This window comes from Myotis nattereri (genome assembly GCF_964212035.1).
Source record: "Myotis nattereri genome assembly, chromosome: 5".
Classification (NCBI taxonomy): Eukaryota; Metazoa; Chordata; class Mammalia; order Chiroptera; family Vespertilionidae; genus Myotis; species Myotis nattereri.
In genome coordinates, this window is record NC_138080.1 from 32,782,820 (window position 1) to 32,809,122 (window position 26,303).

Below are 26,303 nucleotides of genomic sequence, written 5' to 3' on the forward strand. Positions count from 1 at the left end.
TGAGGGTGGCATCGCCACCTCCCAATCTACCCTGCTCTGTGCATGACAGGGGGTGGCGCCCCAACTCCCCAATGGGCCCTGCTCTGAGCCCGACCAGGGGCTGCACCTAAGGATTGGGCCTGCCCTCTGCCACCCGGGAGCAGGCCTAAGCCAGCAGGTCGTTATCTCCTGAGGGGTCCCAGACTGCGAGAGGGCACAGGCCAGGCTGAGGGACCCCCCCTTCCTCCTGAGTGCACAAATTTTTGTGCACCGGGCCTCTAGTATATATATAAAATTTCTGGACAATTGCCAGGCATCTAGTAAGTACTTCCTAAGTGTCATCTGCCATTATTATTATTACCATCATTATTTTCAAAATCACCTGCTAACCCATCCTATAATGAAGCTAAGTTGTAGTACCACTGATGGGGGCACAAAAAGTACCAAACAGTTTATTCACAAAGCTGTACAAACTACAGTGTGTGGGGCACGGAGGAGAGATGCCCTGGGACCCTGCCCGCACAGGCTGCACCCCGGCTCCTTTCTGCAGGAGAGTAGAGGAGGGAACGCCTTTACCGCCATGGCTGGTGTTCTGACTGCTGGGTCTGCAATGAGTGCCTCTGCTTTTCACTAACAAACATTTTATTTCCTCGCTTGCTCTTGGTGATCACCTAGAATCCCACACCCGCAAAGTGAGGAGGACTTCCTTCTTACTGTGCATCTTGGGGACCATATTAGAATGTCAGTCCATAGAAAGGAAGATTGGGTTTCTTTTCTCATCAATTCCGTGCACCAAATCCAATAAGGGACCAGCCCACAAAAAGGAGGAGGAGGAGGGAGAGAGGGTAAATGGGAAGAGAAGCAGCAAACTTTTCAGTTATGCCAAAGGCTGGCATGTTTCAACCCACCTCAGCATCTCAGATGCTCTGATGGTCAAACTGAGGGGCCAAAGGGGCATCTGTCACATGGAGGGTGGGAACCAAATTCCAGAACATTCTACCCATCACCCAAAGGACCGATTCAGGAAATAAAGAACGGGAGACTGGAAATCAATGTTTCATTGGTCATGATGATCAAAAGATGATGGTTAACACACACACACTCAGACCTCATCCCACCTGTTGCAGGGCTGAAGCAACACCTCCGGGGCCCCCCACCCCCTTGCTGGGCACCGTGGCCGCACCCTGCAGCCACTGCCCCACTCAGGACTCTGCCCTTCCCTCAGACTTCTGCTCTGTTTTCCACTTCTCAACGTGGTGCCTGGACTTGACCTGAGTCTGCGGTGGGCAGGGTGGCAATGTCCATGAATCCTTCTCCATCTCCCTTTCCCACCTCTCTCCTCTCCCCTCTCCCACCCCATCATTGTTCCCCAGAAACAAATAGGATGGCTTCACTGATCAATTCTTTACATGTACAAACACCAAAAGCAGAGGGAACACCCCTGGTTGCCCCCCTCCCCCCAAACCCCAGTGCTGCGAGAGCAGCCAGCGGCGGGCGAGGCTGCCTCGGGAACGCGGAGCTGCTGGAGCTGTCCGGCTGTTCTGGAAACTTCTTTGGCCTCTGGGCTTTACCTGGAGGCCTCTTCCTTCAGCTCCTTGTTTTTCCGCACCTCTTCCGCGTGCTTGTCCTGGGAGGGGAGGGAAGGGAAAGGACAGGTTACACCCGAGGGGATAAAGGGAGGGACAAGAGAACCCAAAGGATGGCCACCACCGGAAGTGAAGAGCAGGGTCTCAAGGAGTCCTGAGAAGGGACAGAAGGTGGCAGGTGAGACTGGCAGGAGGCCGGTGAGTGAGTCTGCTGGTGTGGCCCCAGGTGGTTCACTGACTGGGGCCAACCTCCCTGGGGGCTCACCTCACAATGACCCCGGTGCCCACCAGCCTCTTCCTCCCTCACCTGGCCATCCTGGGGTTTGCACTGAAGATGCTACTTGACTTAATAGAAGCAGCCGCTCAGTGTAGCTGCTAAAGGAACGGGCAGAGCAGAGGGGCCTCGTTGCAGGTGTCCCCTACACGCACCTTGACTGCCACTTTCATTTCTTGTCTGTCTCCTTAGGAGAGCTGTCTGACCCCCTGGGTGGAAGATGAGGGCTCTTCAAGTCTAAATGGACTGAAGAATTCTTGGAAGTGCCGTCCAGCTCCAATAGGCGAGCTTTCTTACAGGTGTATTAAGAGGACCCTCTTTTGTTTCCCAGCATGATGAAGCCACAGACGGGCCCTGACTTCAGAGGCCTGTGAGCTGTGTGACCGTGACCAGCTCGCGTCACTGATCAGGCCCGAGTTCTCCGGTCTTTAAAGAGAGGGGCACGCATGGGAAGCTCCTTTACCGCTAGAATTCTGCGATTTTAGCGTTTACCTCTAGGGCTTATCGTTACAACTCATCATTGTGCACAGATGCGGGTCCTCTACTCGGGGACTTCCTTGTGGGCAGGGAGCATGCCCTGTTCGTTTTTGTATTTTCCAATCCCTCCTGTGGCACCTTGCTCATGGCGGGTGCTCAATAAATACTGTCACTGCCAGACCCTGGCATCCATCCAGATATCATCACACCCAGATATCAAGAAGCAACCTAGAACACGCCCACTAGGATATATCTTAAATTACCAATCTGTCCCTGCAGAGGCCCTAGAATTTTCCATGGTCCTGGGTAAGTATGGGGAGGGGTGCATCTAAGGCTGTGGTTCTCAACCTTGCTATGTGTACCAGCATGACCTAGATAGAATGCTGAATTGCAGTCCTCAGGCACCATCCCTAGAGAAACAGCATGAGTAGATCTAAGATACGACCCACGTACCTGTAGTGTTAAACTTGGCACCAGGTGAGTCTGGTGCAGGTGGTAATGACCCCACACAAATACTGACACAGGCATTGTTGAAAGTGTCCCTGGCCGGAGCCAGGGCAGAAACCACACGCCCACCCCTTTCTTTCATTAGTGGGCAAGGTAGAATAGAGGTCAAGATCCCAGAGAAGTGAGGCCCACTCGAATGTCTGCTCCAACATCTTGCTTCTTTGAGTCTTACCCGACCTCCAAAGCTATTACCCCTGAGTCTGGGTCTTCCTAATCTCTCAAAATCTACCTCCATGTCCAGGTGAGCTCCCTGGGCAGAACCCTAGGTTTCTGGACTCCATTTCCTTGGCCTCCAATGAACCCCTGTCTCTGACAAAAGGCCAGCAGGACAACCGGGTGCTGGTTTCCCTCCAATAAACATTGAAAGAGCCACCTGGATGCATAGCCAAAGAACTGGGTTCCCGTCCAGCTGAGTGGCTGTGTGCCACTGGGCAAGTCACTTGACCTTCTCTGACACGGTTTCCTCTGACACAGGCATTGTTGAAGGCTTTCGTAAAACAAGGATAACATCTGTCCTGCTTACCTCATGGACTGGTTGTGGAAAGAGGGGTATGATGAAATAAGGAGTGTCGGACAGTCTTTCAAATACCATATCATGCTCTAAGCCTCAATCATTTCTTCTTGGTTTGGCCCGAGAGCCATGCCTCATCCTATCCCAGTCCCAGATTTTTTTTTTTCCTGCAAGAGTTTGCTCCTAGCCATCCTTCAACAACCGGGGAAGTTTGAAATTAGACAAGAGCGCTTCCCTCCTATCTGGTACATCATGGACGCCTTGCTGCCCCAGAAATATAAGAGCAGAGGGGCTGCCACATGCTGGCGAACTGCAGAGCCTATGGGACATACAGATCCCCTGTGCAGAAGCTAGATCTTTCTAGTAGCTGTTGTGAGGGAGCTGAGACTCTAGGTGGACAGGCAGGAAGGAGTGGGGACCACGCTGCTCACCATGGGACGAGGCCACCGATCGGGTCCCGGGAGTCACCGCGCAGCAGGCGGCTCCTGGAAATAAAACACAGAGCTGGAGCGCTCCCAGGAGCTGCAGGAGAAACTGGGGCAGCCTTGAGACTCAGGAAACGAGGCCAGCGTGTTCTTAGCAGAACGGGCTGTTATTCTGCTGACACAGAGACCAACCTCAGCTTCTCACGTTTCTCATATTTAGGTGACACCATTTGGTTTATTGACAAAAGGCAGCCTATTGGAAAGAGTCATGACTCCCTCTGTCCATATCAATAGAGTTGGGAAGAATCATGTTTCCTGCTTAACGGGCAGCTGAGGTCATCGTGCCCCTGGCTGAGAGCCAAGAGCTCCAGTCAGCATCTCTCATTGAGTTGAATTGGTCCATTCAAGGATAAAGCCAGGCGTGTACAGCGGCTTGTTTATTCCTCCTCCCTTGCGTTCTCTACATGATAAGAGCTCGAATCTCCCTGAGACAACGAGAAGGTTCCACTGTGTGGCTGTGCAGCACGTCCTCCAAGGAATTCCAAAGCTCCACGTATGTTTCTTGCCTATGACTTCCCAAACCATCCCTCGGAACTCGTAAAGGACCCCGCCTAGCGGAATATGCCCATTCCTGCCGGAGGCTGCCTGCTCCCGGAAATGACGAGTAGGTCTATGGCACTTGCCATGGATGGAAGAGCGTGTCCTAGGAGTCTCCTCTCTGGTCAAGGCCGCTTACCTTCTCTTGCAGCCGTTCCAACATGGCAGCAAGGTGGGCCTCCCGGTTCTCCTTATTGGATTCCATCTTCTGGGCCAGTTTTTCTTTAGCCATCTTGATGAAGTTATTGTTCTCCTCGATGGCTTTTTGGATCACCTCCCGCTCGTGTTCCCGTTTCTCGGCGAGGTGCTTCAGGAGCTCAGCTTCCTGGTACTAGGGACGCACAAAGGGAGAGAGAGACTCTTGAAGGTGAGCACGCAGGGGATGTTTTCATCATCTGACTTAAAAGCTCCACACCCAGAACACATGCGTCCCTGCACCGGGTCCCCAGCCTGCTTCCTAGATTCTCCACCAGGCCGTCAGCTCTCTTTTCCTCATGGCCATCATTCATTCGTGCGTTCGTTCATCCATCCATTCATTCAGGCATTCACAAATACTAAATGACCATATACTATGTGCCAGGCACTCATCTACCAACTTGGGAAAGAAAAAAAGCCTAGTAGAGAGAACATACATAAATAACTCAAACCAAACGAGCACGTGACGTATGCCCTAAGAGGAATCCAAGGGAGGAGAAGATTATTTTCTGTTTGAAAGATGAAGAAAAACTTACACAAAAATTGGCATCAGAGGTGGGCCCTGAGAATCAATAGGAAACAGCAGACACACCAGGGGGCCTTCTCCCCCTCCCCAGTGAAGGAGCCCCTTTTTTAACTTGTCTAGTCTTTTCCTAAATCCTTATTGTTTGTCCATGTCTTACTCTGGTTGCTGTGCATGTCCGGCCACCGGAGGCAGGTAGTGCTGTGCCTGAGCCCCCTAACCAAACTGTAAGCTCCTAGAGACCAGGGACGTTTACTTCTTGTTTCTCTCCATGACGCCCCATTCTCTGCCCTGGGGATGAGAAGTGCTGTCGACATATTTGTAGGTCGGTGGTGACCTGACCCCGGCCCAGAGCCACCACCGGTCTTCTCCAGCTCCTTCCCCCTCCTGCTGAGACGGAGGGGAGAAAGGACAGCACTTACCTTCCTTCGCTCTTCAGCTGCTTCTAGTTTCTTCTGTATCTCTTCCAGCGATGGGTCTCGCCGCCTGGGGAGGGAGGCATTGAACTCGGGCACCCCATCAAAGGAGGGCGGCTTCAGGATGACTTCAAAGGACTGGCCGGAGGTGCATTTGTTCAGCTCGATGACTTCCATGTCGGAGATCACACACCAGTTCAGGTCCACCGTGTCAGCTGCAGAGAGAAGAAGAGGGGCTGCTCACCCCCTGAAGACCGCGTGGGCACCCGTAAAGCATACACACATGCTCACATCCGTGGGAGACCTGGGTGCCCCAGGCAAACCAATGGCCAACGTTCTGGGTCTGTCCTCAACGGGGCACCTATGTTCCATGGGCTCTGATGGGGCTACGGAGAGGGTAGCCACAATGAGGGCTCAGGCTCCAAGTTTAAGGTCCCAAGATATGTGATTCCTGACAATGGCTGTAGCAACGGTGTTTGCTTCTGCCACACGGCTCCTCCCATAGTTGAGCTCTTGCTCAGATTGTCATCTATGGTGGCCAACAGTGTGCACTTCCCCACCACCCACCACCCATCCACGTCTTCACTCCTCCTCCCACTACCAGTCTGATGGCTCAGCCTGTTGACACCTCTCCCCCTCTCCCTCCTACCCTGCTCTCTTCTTTCTCTCCAGTCAGCACTGTCTTTCCGCTGGCTTTGATCTTTTCTCCTACACTGTCTCCCACACCAGCCTAAACAACGGAAAAAAACATTCTCAGGTAACCCAAACACCCCCATCTCTCATTTTCAGACCAAACCCATCCCTTCCTTTAACCCCCAGGAAATTAGGAGGCGACTTGTGCTCTGACCACCCCCAGTCAGGATGTGGCCATTCAGTGCTCCCTGCCAGCACCCAGGGACACCTGTTCAGGGACCCACCAGCATGGCTATCGCAGAGCCTCCTTGGGCAAAAGTCCTCTTCCCACCTCTGGGCTCTCCCCCAGCATCCCCTACCCTTCCCGGAGGAGGCTTGGTAGCTATGGAGTCTACGGATGTAAGCCTGTCTTGCCTCCTGTCTTCCCTGAGGGCATCATCTCTGCTTCACCTCTGCACCCTCCACAGCATCATTTAAGTGAATGAACAAAAGCTGAGCTCAAGATCACTCTGCACAGGGCCTGCGTCAGACCTTCGCCTGCCGCCTACTCCCCAGGCCCAGCCCGACGCCTGCCTTCACCTGGTGCTTAGACCCTCAGAGTCAGCTGTGGTGATTCTATTGGTCCTGGGAAAGCAATGGTGATGTGGGGGGGCAGAGGTTCAGGAAACTGGGGTGGGGGTGCTGTACTGTGGCTGTGAGCCACAGGAACCCTCCACCCATTACTTTCCTAGCGGTGGCCCTCGCTTACCTTCATAGTTATAGGATGACTTATTCAGGGGGTCGGCCAGGAAACAGGAGCAGAACAGAGACACCAGCGGGAGCTCCTTCATCTTTTCCTTGTAGGCTGTGGGAACACCCGCAGGTGAAGACGGCCGCCCTCCCCTAGTCTCCAGGCCAGCATCTGTGGGAGTCTGGATGCCCCAGCAGCCGGGGGCACCGGGCTCTGCAGAGGCACCCAGACCCACCCCTTGGCTGGGGACCCAGCCCCCTTTGCCCCAAGCGGCCCTGTTTAGAACTCCTGTGTGTGATTTGGACCCAATTCTGCCCACCAACTAGAACCTGAGCCTTCCAGAGCACGCAGATGACACCATCTTTTCCTTAGCACATCGTCCCCCTTCCTAGTGCCGAATGGAAAATGCTCTCAGGGAAAGATCCCACGCACCAGCCCCACCCAGCCAGGCATCCAGGACCACGCTCTCTAGCTCCCCACAGGCACCCAGGATTCTCCATTTCTTATGCTCCAGGCAGTGTTTTCCTGGAAACACGGGAGGTAAAGAAGTGGGAGAAAAAGCCCACCTTCCCTGACCTCCCAGTACAGTAGTCACAGCCAGAGGAGCAGATGTCCATGACAGCCCAAGGGGTACCCCTACCACTGTCCAGTCTTTCTGTGTCTGGGAGGTTTTGAAAACCAGAAGGTCACAGATCATAGCACACCCCACCCCCACCCCTGGCATGTGTTCCTGGCATGGCCCCCAACTCCCCCCTACCCCCCTTATTTTAAGTTCAGGTACACTCAGGCTCTCTCAGCTCTCAGTTAATGCCCAGCGCGATGCCTGGGCACTCTCCTCCTCATTTCCTTTTACAAATTGAAAACATAATTGACTTAAAAATAATACACATGGCCCTAGATGGTTTGGCTCAGTGGATAGAACATCGGCCTGCAGACTGGAGGGTCCCAAGGTTGATTCCAGTCAAGAGCACATGCCCAGGTTGTGAGCTCAATCCCCAGAGGGGGGCATGCAAGAGGCAGCCAATCAATGATTCTCTCTCATCATTGATGTTTCTATCTCTCTCTCCCTCTCCCAAATCAATAAAAATATATTTAAAAAATAATACATGTGCATGGCAAATCCTTTTTAAAGCACACACTCAGAAGAGCAAAAGGAAGAAGAACTCAGCTGCGATCCCACCCACCGTCTAGAGATAACCTTTTGCAACCCTGGGTGTAATTCTCTTATCTTCTGTGCATATGTAGGTACCTACATTTGTGTACAGAAATAACCTGTGCTGTGGTGCCCCATCACAAAAATAAGTTTGTACCTACCAGCGAGGGTCATGTTTTCTGGAATGTGAGAGCTGAATCCACTGAGAGCCACGGAGTAGGTCTGTCACCAGCTCAGGACGCTGTTACAAACCGGAGAAAAAGAGAGTATTTTACCACTGACAGGTTATTTGCACAAGGAAGCAGGAAGGGAACCCCAGGAGGCGCCTCATCTGCTCCCACCTCCAGGCCCTCTCCACACACCAACCTTTCCCATACACCAGCCGCCGCCTCAGCACAACCCAGTCAAGTTCAGTTTCGAGGCACCTGTGATGACTTCGGAATTGGTTTCCCAGTCTCAAGCCCCCTGAGAAGGCAGACATGGGTTTCCCCAAACTGTATGGATCCAAGGTTGTTTGTCTGTCTCCCTGCGCAGCTCTTTGGTTTGGCCCAAAGCAAGGGTAGGGTGAGAGACAAACCCTAAATCAGAATTACCTTGGAGAGGCTGGCAAAATAACTGTGGTGCTTCCCAATGACCCGTTCTCATATAGGAGAGAGGGAGTTGGACAGATGTCAAAAGACCTCTCCAGGTGCCCTCTCCCTCCCTCCCCCCAGGAACCACTGTCCTAAGCACTCCTCAACCCCACTTAAGACAACCCCGGACTATGAGAAGGACAAACGTTACTAAGGAATAATGACATCAAAATGTAGTGCAGAGCCCTACAGTTTGGCTCAGTGGTCAGAGCATCAGCCTGTGGACTGAAGGGTGTTGGGTTCGATTCCTGGTTGAGGGCATGTACCTCGGTTGCAGGCTTGATCCTGGGCCCTGCTCAGTGTGTGTGCGGGAGGCAACCAATTATGTGTCGCTCTCACATTGATGTTTTTCTCACCCCCCTCCTCCCTCCCTTTCTTTCTTTTTAAATATTTTTGTTGATTTCAGAGAGGAAGGGAGAGGGAGAGAGAGAGAGAAACATCAATGATGAGAGAATCATTAATCGGCTGTCCTTGCATGCCCCCCACTGGGGATCGAGCCCACAACCCGGACATGTGCCCTGACCAGGAATCGAACTGCGATATCATGGTTCGTAGGTCAACGCTCAACTACCGAGCCACGCTGGCCGGGCCTCCCTCCCTTTCACTCTCTCTAAATATCAATGGAAAAAATGTCCTCTGGTGAGGATTAAAAAAAATAAAAGTAGTACAGAGGTGGTAACCAGTGTGCGGGATTACCGTGGGAGCAGAGATGGGACTGTATACTCCGCACCAGGCCTGGAGGGCCAGATAGGGTTCTCTGGTGTTAGCAGCACACAGCAGAGTCTTAAACGATAAGTCAGAATTGGCCAGGAGATGGCAGGGGGCTTTCTGCCAAGGAACAGCACATACAAAGGGCGGAGGCGAGAAAACTTGGTCTCAAGTGACCTCAAGCCGGCTGATGCTGGACCAGAAAGTGTGAAGGAGGAAGAGGTGGAGGAACAGGAGAGGTAGGGAGGGAGCAGACTGGGAGTGTCTGGGGACAGTCAGTGACAGGGCTCCACTGAAGGCTACTGTTGGGTGGAGAAATAGCCAACAGTGAGTGGCCATCATGGGGACCACTCGTTCCTTGGCTACTGTGATGGTTAACTTTTGTGTCAGCTTGACTGGGCTAACGGATGCCCACAGAGCCGGTAAACATTCTTTCTGGATATGTCTGTGAGGATGTCTCTGAAAGAAATCAGCATTTGAATCAATAGACTGAGTAAAGATCGCTCTCATCGATGAAGGTGGGCCTCACACGACCCATTGAGGGCCGGATAGAACAAGAAGGTGGAGAAAGGGCGAATTTGCTCTCTCTGCTTGAGTTGGGACTTCCATGTTCTCCTGCCCTTGGACTTGGGAGCTCCTGGTTCTCAGGTCTTCTGACTGGCCTGAATCACACCAGCAGCTTTCCTGGGCCTCCAGCTTGTAGACGGCTGATCGTGGGCCTTCTTGGCCTCCGTAATTGCATGAGCCAATCCCTCATAATAAATCTCTTTCTATATATCCTATTGGTTCTGTTTCTCTGGAGAACCCTGACTGATACCGACACCCTCGGTGCTCACTGTGCCAGCAGAGGGTGTCATGAGCCAGCAGCTTCCCTGCCAACATCCTCACAAGACAAAGGACCCTGAGACTCACTTAGCACCCCTTTCCTTCCTTAATGAAGTGTTTTCCATCTGGGAGCCAGGTCTGTACTGGCTGGGGATGGGCAGGGAAACCACGGGAAGCATTAGGCTCAGCTCCAGTTTTAGGGCTCAACCAGCGAGGAGTCAAACACAGACTTCAGCTCTCTTACTACCTGTCACCAGTCGTGTCACATGTCTAACTTCGCTTTCCCCATCTTAATGCTTCAGAGTTTTTACAGATTAGATGAGAAAAGCGTAAGTACAGCATCCAGCCAAACTGAGGTGCTTCATAAATGTTAGTTTCCGTTCCTTGGCCTTTTCCTCACGGTGATTACCAGGTGCCACACGCCGGTTTCAGAGTCATGGCCTCTGGTTCCCACCGGCCCTGCAGACACTGTCATCCCCATTTGCAGATGAGGAGATGGAGGCTCAGAGGGTCCACGTGGCTAGAAAGTAAAAGAATGGAGATTTGAAGCCGGGTCAGCTGGCCTTGAAGGGCTCTACTCCTGCAGCGTCTCCTTATGCCCCTCCCAGTGCAGCACAATGCGCCTCTCTCCTCGAGTCAAGCGGATCCTGACAGTACCAGCGAGTCTCTGAACAGGGCCCGGGCCTCCGAGCCTGGATGCGACATCCGGAGTCATGAGCCTCCATTCTACACCATCTCTGCTCATGACTCGGCGGATTGTGAAGGTAGAGTGAGCAAGCCCTGCCAGGAGAGGGAGCGGCCTCGGACTTTACCCTGAGAAAGAAGGAGGCTGAGCTGAGCTTTTTCTCGAGGAGCAGGTGCCTGGAGTCAGGGACCATGCTGCTCAGTGTGAGCGGAGAACGGTAAGAAGACCCCGCATTTGTGGAGCACTTTGCAGGTTACAGTTTGTCACCCACATTGTCCCAGTTGATCATTGCATGAGGTTGGGCTCGGCTGACAACGAGAGGCATCATCAACTTCATTTTCAAACGAAGACTCCGGGGCTCAGAGAAGTTCAGATTTTTGGCCAAGGTCACACAGCCAGTTGTGGGTAGAGATGGTTCTATGATCCAGGTCGTCTGTTTTGTCCATTCTTCCTTATGGGCAGTGGAAGGACTGGATGTTAACTGCTCATTCTTCCATGGTACTGAGGACTCGGGAAAAGCCAGTCCGGCTTGAAGATATGATTTAATTAAAATGTGCAATGAGTGCTGCCTCTACTTCGATGGAAGATACTGTGACCAGAGTTTTAGGACAGGAAGAACCAGGTAGAGAACACAGGTGAGAGGGGCAGAGAAGGAAGGTCAGGGCAGGGAACAGGAATAACCCAAGATACAGATGGGCAGCGGTATGCGTGGCCAAGGGCTTTGGAAGCGAGAGCACTCAGTTTCCCGGGTTGGAATCTGCCTCCTAAGTTAAAAATATGTATTTATAGAGCATCTACTATGTGACAAATGCTTTCACTTTAATTTTCATAATAACCTTGTGACATAGGAATTGCTATCCCTGTCTTGTAGACGTGGGAATCGAGGCTCAGAGAGGCTGTGACTTCCTAAGATCATTGTCGTGGGTTGAATGGTGTCCTCCAATGAGGCATATCCAAGTCATAAGCCCTGCACGTTATAAATGTGACTTTATTTAGAAAGGGTCTTTACATTTTAATTAAGTGAAGGATCTCAAGATGAGATCCTTCTAGATTAACGGGGTGGCTCCTAAATCTGATGGTGTGTCCTTATAAGAGACACACAAAGGAGAGACACACCGAGAAGAAGAGCATGGAAAGATGGAGGCAGAGGTTGGAGTGATGCTGCCACAAGCCAGGGAATGGCCAAAGCCACAGAAGCCACTGGAATCTTTGGAGGGAGTATGTCCCTGCTGACAACTTGATTGTGGACTTCTGGACACCAGAACTGTGAGAGAATGAATTTCCGTTTTTGAAGCCACTAAGTTTGGGGTCATTTGTCCCAGTTACCACAGGAAACGAATGCACCCAGTAAGTGACAGGGCCAGGGTTCAAAACCCATCATTCTTTTACCCTATCTCACTACCAGTGTTTTTACACAGTCTGATGTTTTCCTCAAGATGATCTGGGTACATGTGCCTATGGGTACACGGGGCTCTTTTAAATCTTTGTAGCAATAGTGACATCATTTCCATTGCACTCAAGACCCAAAAGATGTTGCTGCCCATGGAATATTGTTTTTTAAAAAATATGTTTTATTGACTTTTTACAGAGAGGAAGGGAGAGAGATAGAGAGTTAGAAACATCGATGAGAGAGAAACATCGATCAGCTGCCTCCTGCACACCTCCTACTGGGGATGTGCCCGCAACCAAGGTACATGCCCTTGACCGGAATCGAACCTGGGACCCTTGAGTCCGCAGGCCGATGCTCTATCCACTGAGCCAAACCGGTTAGGGCGCCCATGGAATATTCTGAGAAAGGAGATAAGGGGTCAGTGAGGAGGGCATGACTCTTCTGAAGGGCCCAGCAATGCAAAGGGGCCCTAAGACATTGGCTGGCGGCAGCCACAGCAGGGAGCCTGACTTTACCCCAAATTAACCTGTGGCATCAGTGTTGGGTGGGGCTGGTCACACAGCCTCCCCAGCACTCAGCCTGGCTGTGAGAACTGCAGGTCATCGATGGGTTGGACCCAGAATGAAGGCACACCACTCGGAAGATCTAGTGATGTTAACCCTTGGCCCGAAGGCCCTTAAGAGCAGTTCTTAGGCCTCCCATCTTAGACACCAGGGGCCCAGGCCATTCTTTTGGGCATGCCCAATCAACCCTAAGGCCCACAACCAGCCTTAGTCCTGGAGGCCGGGGCCCTACAAGCTTCTCACGTGCTGTGGGATCTGCTAAGTGGCTTGGTGGTGTGGGTCATGTTGTCATGCCTGCAGCACCAGCAGTGGCCTGGGGCCAGCAGGTCTGTCCTGGGACTGCCAGTGAGGGGGTAGTAAGGGTGTTATTGGCCAAGATCAGAGAGAACAGAATGCCAGGAATTCCAGGAGGCAGGACAGAGATTGAGATCATGGAGGCAGCGCAGGCATGAGGCCATGAGGTCAGGCTCATCAGTGGGAGATTCTAGGAGGACATCATACATCAGAGCATCATAAGGCAAAACCCCAGCTGAGGCAAACCTCTAGCCCTTGCATGTTTTCTGTTAAGGCAGAGGCCAATCCCAGGCCTTGGGCAGCCCTAAGAAAGCCCAGCAAACTGAAGGCATTCAGTGGTAGCAAAGATCAAAGGGACCCCTTTTGATCAAAGATCAAAGGTTGATGTGTCACAAAAACTCAGGTGGTAACTGCAGAACCAGAGCTAGAGCTCAGGATGGCGGCTTCCTGACCCTCTCCCAGGGCTTGCTCCCACGCGCTTCTGATGGACGCAGACAAGAGGCAGGGCCACCCTGGGCAGCCCAGCCCCTGTGCTGCCAGTGAGGGTCCAGCATTGCAGGTGGAGAGAGTGACTCAAGCTTCAGATGCTAAAGGTGAGCGTGTGATGGGCTTATTATGCAATTTAGTTTCTGCAATGCCTCTAATCTTGGAAGGGCTTTTGAACTTGACTGTGTGATGGCTGCGCACCTGAGTTTCTTGGCGGTCAGAGGGGGCCCATTGGGCTGCATGCAGGGCGCACTGGGACCAATTGCTAGAATAGGAAGGGGACGATCAGAAACCTCCCGACAAGGAAAGAGTTTGTGCTTCATCTTCAATTTGGTCCGAAGCCACTGACATCTTTTGAATAAGGGAGCGGAAATGGTGATGCTGGTAATAACAGCAATAATAATGGCTACCGTTTCTTGAGCACCTGCTTTGTACCAGGAAAATCACAGGCATTATCTCAGTTTATTCCCTGAGGCTCTTTTATAATGAGGAGATGGAAGCCCAGCAGAGTCAAGTTAATTGCATCACGTCCTACAGGGAGTAAGGGGCAGAGCTGGGATTTTCATTCGGAAGCCTGGCTCTACCTTTAGGTTATACTGCTAGTGCAAAAAGATTCATCTAGCTCTGGCCGGTGTGGCTTAATTGGTTGGGATCATGCACCAAAAGTTTGCCGGTTCGATTCCCAGTCAGGGCACATGCCCGGGTTGAGGGCTCACTCTCCTGTAGGGGGAGTATAGGAGGCTGCTGGTCAATGTCTCACTCTTGAATCCCTCTCTCTCCCTCTCTTTCTCTCTCTTTCTCTCTGCCCCCCTTCTCCTCTCTCTAAAATAAAAAAGGTTCATCTGGCAGCATGATCTTAGGGGAAGATGCAGAGGGGAAGGCTAGAAGCTGAGACTCAGCAGAAAGTGTTGAGGACCTGCCTAGAACAAGTTAACCCCTGGACTGTTGGCAACCCACCCAGCACGGTTTTACTGTTTACAAACTGATCCATACATTGTCCCCAGCTCTAGCGTTTAAGAATCTGTATATGGAAAAGCAAATCATCACATATTCTTTTCCTGAAGAGCTAAACCATTAGCATCATTAATTAGTGATAGTCCCACCAGCAGCGATCCAGGACCATCAGGAGATAAGATGCAATGAGTAAGTTTTCATTTTCTGTCCTCACCTGAGGATATGTTTACTGATTTTGAGAGAGAGAGGAAGGGGGCATGGAGAGAGAGAGAGAGAGAGAGAGAGAGAGAGAGAGAGAGAGAGAAACATAGATTAGTCGCTCCTGTATGTGCCCTGATGAGGGATCGAACCTGAAACCTAGGTTGTGCCTTGACTGAACACACCTAGGTTTCGGGCTTGAGCACAACCTTTTGGTGCATGGGAAGCTCCAACCACCTGAGCCACCCAGCCAGGGCGGAACAATAAGTTTGTGTTTTTTTTTAAATACTAATAAGTTTTGATTGGGGGTGAGGGCGGCTGAAATTGAAGGTCTAGAATCACCTGTTGACTGATGAGAGATCTCATGGATCCCCCAGTTTCCCCTAGGGCCGTGGTCGGCAAACTGCGGCTCGCAAGCCACATGCGGCTCTTTGGCCCCTTGAGTGCAGCTCTTCCTAAGCCTTAGGAGTACCCTAATTAAGCTAATGACAATGTACCTACCTATATAGTTTAAGTTTAAAAAATTTGGCTCTCAAAAGAAATTTTGATCGTTGTACTGTTGATATTTGGCTCTGTGGACTAATGAGTTTGCCGACCACTGCCCCAGAACATCCGAATGTCAGAGATGGAGAGACCCAGCCATTACCAGCCAGTGGTTTTCAACTGGGGGCAGCTTCACTCCCAGGAAATATGTGGGACTTTCTGCTGGTCACTAAACGGGAGTGGGGGGGGGGGTGGTACTTGGGGACATTCAGTGGGCAGGGGCCAGGTAGGTTAAGCATCCTGCATTGCACACAACAACCAACAATAGTCCCTTCCCCCAGGAACCAAAGCCCCTGAGATCATACTGAGTTGGCGGCAGAGATAAGATCGGAATCCGAGCCTCTGGATTCCAGTGCCAGTACCCTCCCCCTCACACTGACCCCTTCTCTCTCCTCCAGACAAGGATGCACGTGAACAGCCCACATGGGGGCCACCAGAACAACAATACCAAGATGGGAATGCAGAAGGGACACCACAGCAGGTGGACTTATTTACATGACCAGAAACAGTGACCCACACTCCCAGGCTTTCTGTAATGCAGTCAATGGCCAGACGCTGACAGAGAAGAGCAACCAATTCTCAGATGCCGGGTGGCCATTGATCGGGTGCCCACCTGACCTCCTCAGGTGCCTCTGACTGCCCACAGGCCGGCGTGAGCAAGCATGCTATTTGTCACGGCAAGAAATGCCTGGAGAGGGCCAGCAGGATGTGTCAATTCCCCTGAGGGCTATTTTTGAGGGATAAGAAGCTCATGCATAGCTAAATGGTTTGAGTAGAGTGGTTCCTGGCAGGCGTGTTCAGAGGCTGTACGGGAACTCTGCACAGAGTCAAGGCCTGGAAGCAATGAATTCCGACCCAGGCCCTCTGACCACAAGCAGCACAGGAAGGTGGCTGTTACAACCGAGCCAATTATCAGTCTTTTTAAAAGTCCTGTTGCAGTAACTAGTATATATTTACCTGAAATAAGCCACCCAAATGTCACAGAGTCATAGCATCTCTGTACGGTAACCCTGGTTATTTCATGCTGATCAGAGACTCGGATGGGCAGGCATATTTTATTTCAGTTAAATAATAATAATTTTCTCATGAATGTGGTTTTCATTCTTTCCACAATTACTATTGAATATTTAATTCTGTGCCAAGCCCTCAGCTAGGTCCTAAAATAGCCACAGAGTGTGTTTTGTTTATTTGTTTGTTTTTTGATGATAAAAAGTGAAACAGGCCCCCTGGGTGGGAATCTGGAGCCTCCGGAAGTTTCACAGATGCTCTCCGGGCCTCGGGCAGTTCTCCGGCAGTCACACAGAACGCGCTATGAAGGGACAGGAGTAGGTGTCAGCGCACAGGCCAAGGTGGGCTAGTGAGACACACGGAGGGAAACCGGGCAACGCAGAATAGCGAGCGACTGGCTGGCTTTGGGGGACTAACCACCAGCCTCCGGGTGACTTCAAGAGGAAGAGACAGTGGGCGCCGCAGTCAAGATCCACTTCCAGCCAGGAGCTAAGAGACTCAGAAATGCAGCCTCAGTCGTGCTTCTAGGAATCAGGGAGGTGTCACCTGTTGGCAAACACAGAGCTCTGGGGTTTGTGTTTATACTGGGAGGCAAGCCAGAGAAGGCAAATGAAGCCTGGATCACCGACAGCCCCAAGTAACCCAAGTGATGGCACTTGCTGGACGATTTCTATTTCGAGTCAATGTATACAGAAGAACCAGCGTAGAGGAAGCCAAGTTCAGAGGCACAGACCTCCATTCAGTGTCGCTGGACGGAGTGCAAGGCTTTGTGACCCAGGACCGTGTGAGGAATCAGCATAATCTTACTGTCGTCACTACATTAGGAGTATTCTGTAGTATTTTACAGTTTACTGGGCACTTTCATAGGCATATGTGTGCATATATATACATTTTATAAGTCATGTTTTAATTACAAACATAGTGACATCATATTGCAGAACAGCTATGTGACAGAGAAAGGAAAATCCCTGTCATCTTGCTACTTTTTGCTATTGGCATTTCCTTGTAGTTTTTTTCTTGTGCCTATTATCTGTAATCTGGGCATGTATATTTTATCATCTCATTCTCCCCAAATCCTATGAAATAGATACTGCTATACCCACTCCTTAGATAGCCAGTTCAGGTAGGTGACTTGATTTGCCCAGCAGTCATAGAAGTAATAAATAATGAAGATGGGATTTGAACCCAAGCCTTCTCATACCAAAGGCCATGTGGTTTCCAGTAGAGTTCCATGGTACTACCTCAAATCCAAGGCCAAGCATAAATGGAAGCAAGACGGATGATTGCCAGGGCGTGTGGTTGAAGGGTGCACAGAGGCACATTTGCCCCAAGCCTGCCTCTCAACTGTGGGGGACCTAAGTGCTTACAACTCTCACCATTTCACTCTCCTTTGTCTCAAGCATTGCCTCAGGAAGCCCCTGTTAAAATGTGCACACACATGGCCTACCAAGTGTCATGAATTAAATCACTTTCCTATGAGAAGAGCACAGGCAATAGAACTTGGAAACATTTTCAGAAGTCAAGTTCTCAGTCCTTAGATGGGAGGAGCCATGGAGGTTTCTAGCATTTTCACTCCCCAACCTTTTTCAGATGAGGAGACAGAGGGTCCAAGAGAACCAGTGCCTTCCCCCAGATTAAGTAGCAGCGACAGAGCCCCTGTTCAGGCCTGCAATTAGCTATGCTAAAGGGAGACCCCTATCTTTTGCAGTAATACTCGTGCTTTCTTTGTTCTTTCATTCATCTCCAATGCTTTGTAAGTCTTACATCTTGTGTTCATCTTGTAGTTAATATCATTTATACCTACATTTCACTACTTTGAGAATAAAACAGTACCTAATGATTTTCATGGTGCGAGATGGTTTTGTCAGAGTGGCCTGGATTTTCAGTTATGATTTACCGCGATTGATTTACTTATTGAGAACTGACTATAAGCACTATGTGAGGTACTAGGAAGGAATACAACGATGAATTGAACAGACATATTTCCTAGCCTCAAGATATTTGAAAATTGCATTCAGCTTTATAAACATACGAGAAGCCTGGTGCACGAATTTGTGCACAGGTGGGGTCCCTCGGCCTGGTCAGAGATCGGGGCAATTGGGGCCATCTCCCCCAGTCCCAATCAGGCTGATGGGAGTGGGCCGGCCTGGGAGGGACCGCGGGAGGGCTCTAGGGCATGTCCGGCCTCTATCACCCAGTCCCCATTGGCCAGATCCCAGCAGCAAGCTAACTTATCAGTCAGAGCGTTTGCCCCCTAGTGGTCAGTGTGCATCATAGCGACTGGTTGACAGAGCAGTCGACCTATCAGTTAGACACTTAGCATATTAGGCTTTTATACATATAGATGGATTACAATTAGACAATGACTCTAAATTCTAATGTTTTCTTTCTTCATGGTCATTATCAATATTCTTTTTGTACTAGAGTTCTGTAATTTGATAAAAAAATATTTGCTAAAAAATTAGCAAGACTACTTCTACAGTTATTTTTTTCTAGGAGGGACTCATGGAATACTTGCCGAGTCCTTACATACCTGGTTTGATGGTAGGAGCAGAAGACAGACAGACCTATCCCAGTATCAATAGTCAAGTTGTGCCGAAACTGGTTTGGCTCAGTGGATAGAGCGTCAGCCTGCGGACTGAAAGGTCCCAGGTTCGATTCCAGTCAAGGGCATGTACCTGGGTTGCGGGCACATCCCCAATGGGAGATGTGCAGGAGGCAGCTGGTCAATGTTTCTCACTCATCAATGTTTCTAACTCTCTCTATCTCTCTCCCTTCCTCTCTGTAAAAAATCAATAAAATATATTTAAAAAAAAAATAGTCAAGTTGTGCTGAAACCGGTTTGGCTCAGTGGATAGAGCGTCGGCCTGCAGACTGAAAGGTCCCAGGTTCGATTCCGGTCAAGGGCATGTACCTGGGTTGCGGGCACTTCCCTAGTAGGAGATGTGCAGGAGGCAGCTGATCGATGTTTCTCTCTCATCGATGTTTCTAACTCTCTATCTCTCTCCCTTCCTCTCTGTAAAAAATCAATAAAATATATTTAAAAAAAAAATAGTCAAGTTGTGTTTGCATCATCAGCAGACAGAGCCTCTCACCTGTTTCCACATACGCTGGTCCTCCCTTAACCGCCGGGAGAAGCTCCAAGACCCCAGTTACTGCTTGAAACTGCGGATAGCACTAACACTATATACACTATGTGTTTTCCCTATACATGCATACCTTTCACTTGCAGGAAGCACTTTATGGCTTCTTTTGACATATATTCACTGCCAGCATCACCACCCTTGCACTTTGGGGCCATTACTAAGTAAAATAAGGGTTACTTGAACACAAGCTCCAAGATACCATGACAGTCGACCTGATAACTGAGACAGGTACTAAGTGACGAATGGGTGGGGAGCAAACACAGCGTGGACATTCTGGACAAAGGGATGATCCACATCCCAGGCAGGACAGAGTGGGGCAGAGTGAGATTTCATCATGCTACTCAGAATGGCACGCAAGGTCAAACTTAAGAATTGCTTATTTCTGAAATTTTCCATTTAATATTTTCAAATGACTGTTGACCAAGTGTAATTAAGGCTGATGCTGTATCCACTGAGCCAAACCAGCCAGGGTAACCAAGTGTAATTAAAACCGTGGAAAGCAAAACAGCAGATAAGGTGGGAGGTGGGGGCCGGGGGCGGGGCGGGGCAGTACTGTACTCAGTTTGAACCTTGCTTCCTACCTGGTCTGGATTTCTGGGCACTGACACCTAAATGACCCCTGGAATTCTGCACTCTGCCCGCCCCACACCCACACACACTCCCCCACAGGACCTTTTACTCTAGTGTCTGAGCTCAGATCTTTTTTCTGATTCACATTCTCTGGTTTGTTCTCTGAACTCCCAGGTTGCCTGGGCCCTGTCATACGTTAGGCCAATCAGCCCAGACTCTGCCCTTTCTGATCTGTTCTGTCCTCCTGCTTCCCACCACCCGCCTCTGACAGCAGGACCCTGAGGGGGTGGATACATGGCTGTCAGTTTTTTTTTAATTTTTATTTTAATTGATTTCAGAAAGAAAGGGAGAAGGAGAGAGAAATAGAAATATCAATGATGAGAGAGAATCATTGATTGGCTGCCTCCTGCATGCCCCACGCTGGGGATTGAGCCCACAACCCAGGCATGTGCCCTTGACCAGAATCAAATCTGGTACCCTTCAGTCCGTAGGCCGATGCTCTTTCCACTGAGCCAAACGGGCTAGGGCTGGCTGTCAGTTGGGTTTTTAAAAATATATTTTATTGATTTTTTACAGAGAGGAAGGGAGAGAGATAGAGAGTTCGAAACATCGATGAGAGAGAATTATCGATCAGCTGCCACTTGCACACCCCCTATTGGGGATGTGCCCGCGACCAAGGTACATGCCCTTGACCGGAATCGAACCTGGGACCCTTGAGTCCGCAAGCTGACGCTCTACCCACTGAGCCAAACCAGTTAGGGCTGGCTGTCAGTTTTAATTGATGAAAATGCAGTGAGCTTTGGTGGGGGAGATGGAGTGGGGTATATGGGGCAGGGTTAATATACCCACATCTTTCTGTCTTTCTAGTGGGATTAAAAATGCAAATAATAATAAAATAAATAAATAAATAAACAACCCCCAAAATGCTTTTTTAAACAGCAGAAGAAAATTTTTTGGTCTTTATTCCGCCCCAAAGAAAAGTAGAAAAAGTAACCTTTTCCAGACTATCACATCTCTAAATATAGCAAATTCTCACTTTATGAGCACACTGAATTGTACATGATGAATGTTTATTTCCCAAGGAGAGAGAGAGAGAGAGAGAGAGAGAGAGAGAGAAGAAAGTTTGATTCTTATAAAAATTATAAAATAAAAATTACAGGGCATTATGAAAATTACATTTTGTATATTTTATAATTCCCATCCCCCTGCCAAAAAAAAAAAAAAAAAGGCTCATTTCTAACCATCCGTGACTTCAAAATATCTGGGAATCCTATGCCTCCAAATGGGAATCTCCAGGTAAGTTGAAAATAATATAAAATATCCAGGGAGAACATCTTAGGGGTCCAGGAAAAATGTAAACCTTTCTTTGGTTATGATCTTTATTTTTTTAAAATATCCAATTATTTAAAATCAAGAGCATAAAAGATCTGAAGTTTACTCTTCTTTCTATATTGTTGGGTTAATGTAGTCTCTCTCTCTCTCTCTCTCTCTCTCTCTCTCTCTTTCTCTCCCTCCCTTCCTCTCTCTCTCTCTCTCTCCTCCCTCTTCTGATCCACTGCCTTTCTCTCTGGATCTTGGTTCATCAGTTTGTTGCTCTATTTTCAATCTTATCAGTCATCCCATTTCTGTCCCATAGAGAGAACGTGGTTCCAATGGCCTGGTTGAATGAAAGAAGGCAGTCAACCCCACTTGGCTCTTGGATTTCTTTTTTTTAAAATTTAATATGTTTTTATTGATTTCAGAGAGGAAGGGAGAGGGAGAGAGAGATAGAAACATCAATGATGAGATGGAATCATTGATTGGCTGCCTCCTGTACACCCTCTACTGGGGATCCAGCCCAAAACCTGGGCATGTGCCCTGACTGGGAATCGAACCGTGACCTCCTGGTTCATAGGTCAACACTCAACCACTGAGTCACACTGGCTGGGCTCTTGGATTTCTTTTATGAAGCCAAGTAAAATCTAGATATTAAGCAAAAATGGAAGACACTCCCATTATTCCAAGGCCAATAGTATGTCTCCTCAACAGTTTGCTCAGGACACAAGATTTCTCTCGCTTTGATGGGTCCTTAGAAAAAAGTATCTCCCTAAAGATGGAGTTTTTTCCAGTTAAAAAATACTTGGATTTAATTGGACCTTTGGGCTCTTATTTTGTACCTGGGAATAAGGGCACATGAATAAGACAGTTCTCCTTGCAAGAAATTCAGTCTACAACATGCGTGGACCTTGAGGACATTATGCTAAGCAAAATAAGCCAGTCATAAAAAGTCAAATATTGTGTGATCCCACTTACATGACAGAATATAGAATGACGGTTGCCATGGGCAGGGGGCGGGGGCAGAAGGGGGGCAGGGAATAGGTAGTTATTATTTAATGGGGACAAAGTTTTAGTTTGAAAAGATGAAAAAGTTCTGAAGATGATTGGTGGTGATGGCTGTATAACAATGTGAATGTACTTAATGCTACTGAACTGAACACTTACTAATGATTAAAATGGTAAATTTCACATTATGTGTATTTTACCATGCTTAAACATTAAAAAAGAAGTTTATGGTCTAGTAAGAGTTATCAATAGGGCTACAATCTTATAGTTAGAAAAAGGAATTAGAGGTCTCTCAGCCCAATGTTTCTCAAACCTTTTTCTTACTGGGATCCATAATAAGGATTTGCATTTATATCATGATCCAGTATGTATATGTCATGCTACTGATATATACATGTGCGTGTGTGTATATATATATAATACATATATCAGTGCATATATGTATACATGTGTATATATATGTCAGTGCATATATATAGTCACTGATACATACACATATATATAGACAGACGTACACATAGATGTATACATAACTGAAATACAAGCATAAGTATATAATTTATATTTACTTATATTTATAAATATATATATAACTGAAAATATATAACTAGCAAATGGTATAGGAAACATTATTTACTCTACTATATAGAATGTGTTCTGACTTATTTTTACACAATTTTATCCCATTTCATTTTTAAAAAATCAGTTATAATCCACAAATCAATTTCACAATCCACTAATAGGTCTCAATCTACAGTTTGAAAAACATTAATCTAGACCAGTCTCTAACACAACACAGAAATCGCTATAGCCACCCTGCTGGGTGGAAATCCAATTTCTGCTTGAGTGCTTTTCGTGTTGGGGAACTCACTCCCTACCATGCTCTGTGGTGGGTCCATCTAGCGATGAAAGAGTCTCACCCACTGCACACCTGTCCCAGAAAGGCTGGGACCCACGGACAGGTGCGCAGGCGCTGGCGAGGATGAATGGGCTTCCAGGAGAGGGGAAGGGATAGTTCCAGAAAGCAAGGTGAGGGCCTGGGGGCAGCTGAGGAGAGGGGAGTTGGCTGGCCCTAGAGCAGTGGTTCTCAACCTTCTGGCCCTTTAAATACAGTTCCTCATGTTGTGAGCCAACCATAAAATTATTTTCGTTGCTACTTCCTGTCATGTTGCTCCTGTTATGAATCGTCATGTAAATATCTGATATGCAGGATGGTCTTAGGCGACCCCTGGGAAAGGGTCGTTCGACTGTCAAAGGGGTCGCGACCCACAGGTTGAGAACCGCTGCCCTAGAGGCTAGAGCGGGCTCTCTGAGACTCAGCTGCGCCGATCAGCCCTCTCGCCTCTGCCTCCTCGCTGCTCCTCCGGCACTGTGGTTACTTCCTCATCTGACAGATGATCTCACTCCCCGGCACCCTGACTCCCTGCCTGTGGGAGGGGTTTCCTCCCCCTCGAGGGGCTCAGCCTCGGGAGACACAGATTCCCCCACCTTCCCTCTCACCCTCCCCCCTCCCTGCAGGACTCCCGCGGCCACCGCTGGCCAGCCTCCTGCTGTTCTCTTGGTCTTGAAACACAGGGTATCCCTGCCCCAATGTGCAGACATGGGCGGCCTGAGCCCCCCCAGGGGCTGTGGAGACCTGCCCTTCCTCAGGACAATGGGACTGCTCCACACCGGACGGTGTCTTCCCGGGAGGAATAAAACCAAAACAGCACCACCGCATGGGGAGAGCCGGCCGCTGGACATCCGCGCCCGGGGTCCTGCGTGAGGAGAGGGCTGTGCCTCGGCCACAGGCGAGGGGGGTGGGCTGAAGGAGGCGTGGACTGGCCGGGCCACAGGCGGGGACCAGGGCGTGGCAGTTTGCAGCCTCACAGCCAGCCACCCTGCCCAGGTAGGATCAGGTTGACCTCAGGGTGGGGCGGGGCGGGGAAGAGGTGGTGATCTCATTGCATCCTGAGAAGCAAGAGAAAAAAGTAACTTGGTGCCGATAGAGGATAAAGAACGGGTGATACAAAGGGGAAGGGAGAGGAGAAACGCTGGGGCTGAGAAAAGAAAAACACAGAGCAGCCTCTAGCCGGGAAGGGTCTGGGGTCAGAGCCGCCCCAGGGCAGCCAGACGCGGCGCAAGACGGTCCTCCCCAGCCCCAACACATCTTGATGCAGGAAAAAACCTCACCGTGGGCATCTGACCCAGGCCGTCCCCGCCCACCCGCAGATCCTGAGCTCTGGAAGGGGAGGAAGCCGGCAGCCCACCCTCTCCCCTCTGCGGAGACCATTCTTTCCCCCTCACCCAATCCCCCCCCCCCCCCCCGGGGTTTGACAAAGTTTAATCGATTGCGTGAAACCAAAAGGCACCACAATAGGTGCCAGACCCCCTGTGGTTCTCCTCTTTGAAGCGGCCGGTGTCCGTTTTCTTTTATCTGAAGAGCCTCGCATAATTTGCATTCCATTTCTACTTACCTGCAGTCCGGTGAGAAGCGAGCTGCTCCCTTCCTCACTCCCTCAATTAGTGGTACCCGGGGCTTCTCTCCACATCAGCACCACCGCTCGGCTCTCGCCATGACATCACCTCCGAGCTCTCTGATTGGCCAACAGTGGGTTGCTTGGCAATTGGACAGTTTCCTCCGGCGGCGGAGCAGGGATTGCCTGAGTGAGTAACTCTTAGCAGGCCAGGGAGTGGGAGATGATGTCAGACAAATAGCCTGCTTGCCATGCAGCCTGTAGAGTGGGGGGACCAGCGGGGTGAGGGTGGGGATGAAGAAAGAAAGAGGGAGTGGTACGGGAAGGTGGGGGTGAAGGCACAGCTTGCAGGCTGAGCGGCGGCACCTGGAGAGGGGGGATGATGAATGATTTCCAGAATCGTTAGCTCTTTCAGATCTGGGGGTGGGAGACTATGGAATCTAGAGAAGTCAGAAAGCACAGATGACTCCTAAAAATAGCTTCCCGGAGGGCTTGGTGCCGGGTTTCCATCTTGGTCAGAAGGCCTGGTGGGTTTGCCTAGGGACCCAGAAGGCAAGGAGGGGCTGCAGGTGCCTCAGACCATGGGGGTGGGGAAGGTGCAGTACGGGGGTCCCACGAGAGCAGGGCTTCCCTCTCCCCACCTCGCTGTGCTGTTGGCCGCTCCTGTGCTGTGACTATTTGACCAGAGCGGGTGGGTCTGCACCGCCCAGCCAGCCCTCCTGATATTCCCGATCGGGACTGAAGCTGAGGTCATCACTGCCTGGGGGCCTCCTAAATGAGGCGGACCCCTGAGGGGAGGCAATGGGTCATCCAACTGTAGCTTCTTTAGTTCCCTCAGGGAATGGGGGCAGGGAGCCCCAGGTGTAACCTCTCAACCTGCTCACCCTGAGCCAGGCAGCTGGAGGTGCAGGGTGAGGAGGCTGAGCGGGAGACAGGCCGTGAGGCAAGCCCCCCCCCCCCCTCCAGAATGCTCCTCCTTGTCAAAGCTCCCTGGGTGTGCCCTCCATCCCGCACTCCCACGGCAGGTGGGACTGCTCCACCACCCAGCTCTGCCTCACCCCCTTTTGGCTGGGGTGGGGACACATTTCTGTGTGTGTAGTAAAATATATATAACATAAAGTTTATTATTTTAACCATTTTAAATGTGCGGTTCAGGGGCATTAACTACATTCACACTGCTGTGCTACCATCACCACCATCTATCTTAGAACTTTGTCTTTCCAAACGGAAACTCTGTACCCATTAAACAGTGGCTCCCCATTTGCCCTTCTCACCCCCCCCGCCCCACCAACTCTAATCTACCTTTTGTCTCAATGAATTTGCCTAGTCTAGCAGTTTCATTACCTCATGTATTACCTCATGGAGTGAAATCATACAAGATTCATTCGTTTGTTCCTGGCTTATCTCATTTAGCATCATGTCCTCCAGGTTCATCCAACACTGAAGCACGTGTCAGAATGTCGTGGCCTCGCCCTCTTCAGGGAGGGTCAGTTCAACCACAATCAATTTCACGGACC

At 50.0% G+C, this 26,303-nt stretch overlaps 1 protein-coding gene across 3 annotated transcripts; it reads right to left on the reverse strand.

Annotated features, from left to right (window-relative positions):
* Nucleotides 1–1,028: 1,028 nt before the first annotated feature.
* Nucleotides 1,029–24,901, reverse strand: STMN4 (stathmin 4). Of its 3 annotated transcripts, none has more exons than XM_081091086.1 (7): nt 24,787–24,900; nt 8,168–8,247; nt 6,872–6,967; nt 5,497–5,705; nt 4,496–4,687; nt 3,766–3,819; nt 1,029–1,606 (listed from the first exon to the last, which is right to left on the reverse strand). In XM_081091086.1, exons 2-6 carry the CDS (start codon nt 8,178–8,180, stop codon nt 3,799–3,801), a joined length of 531 nt encoding a protein of 176 aa, XP_080947212.1. In that variant the 5' UTR covers nt 8,181–8,247; nt 24,787–24,900; the 3' UTR covers nt 1,029–1,606; nt 3,766–3,798. The 3 variants fall into 3 exon arrangements, with proteins under 3 accessions (XP_080947212.1, XP_080947213.1, XP_080947211.1); XM_081091087.1 differs by lacking the exon at nt 3,766–3,819 and adding an exon at nt 6,140–6,220; XM_081091085.1 differs by lacking the exon at nt 3,766–3,819 and having other exon boundaries at nt 24,787–24,901.
* Between the last annotated feature and the right edge of the window lie 1,402 nt (nt 24,902–26,303).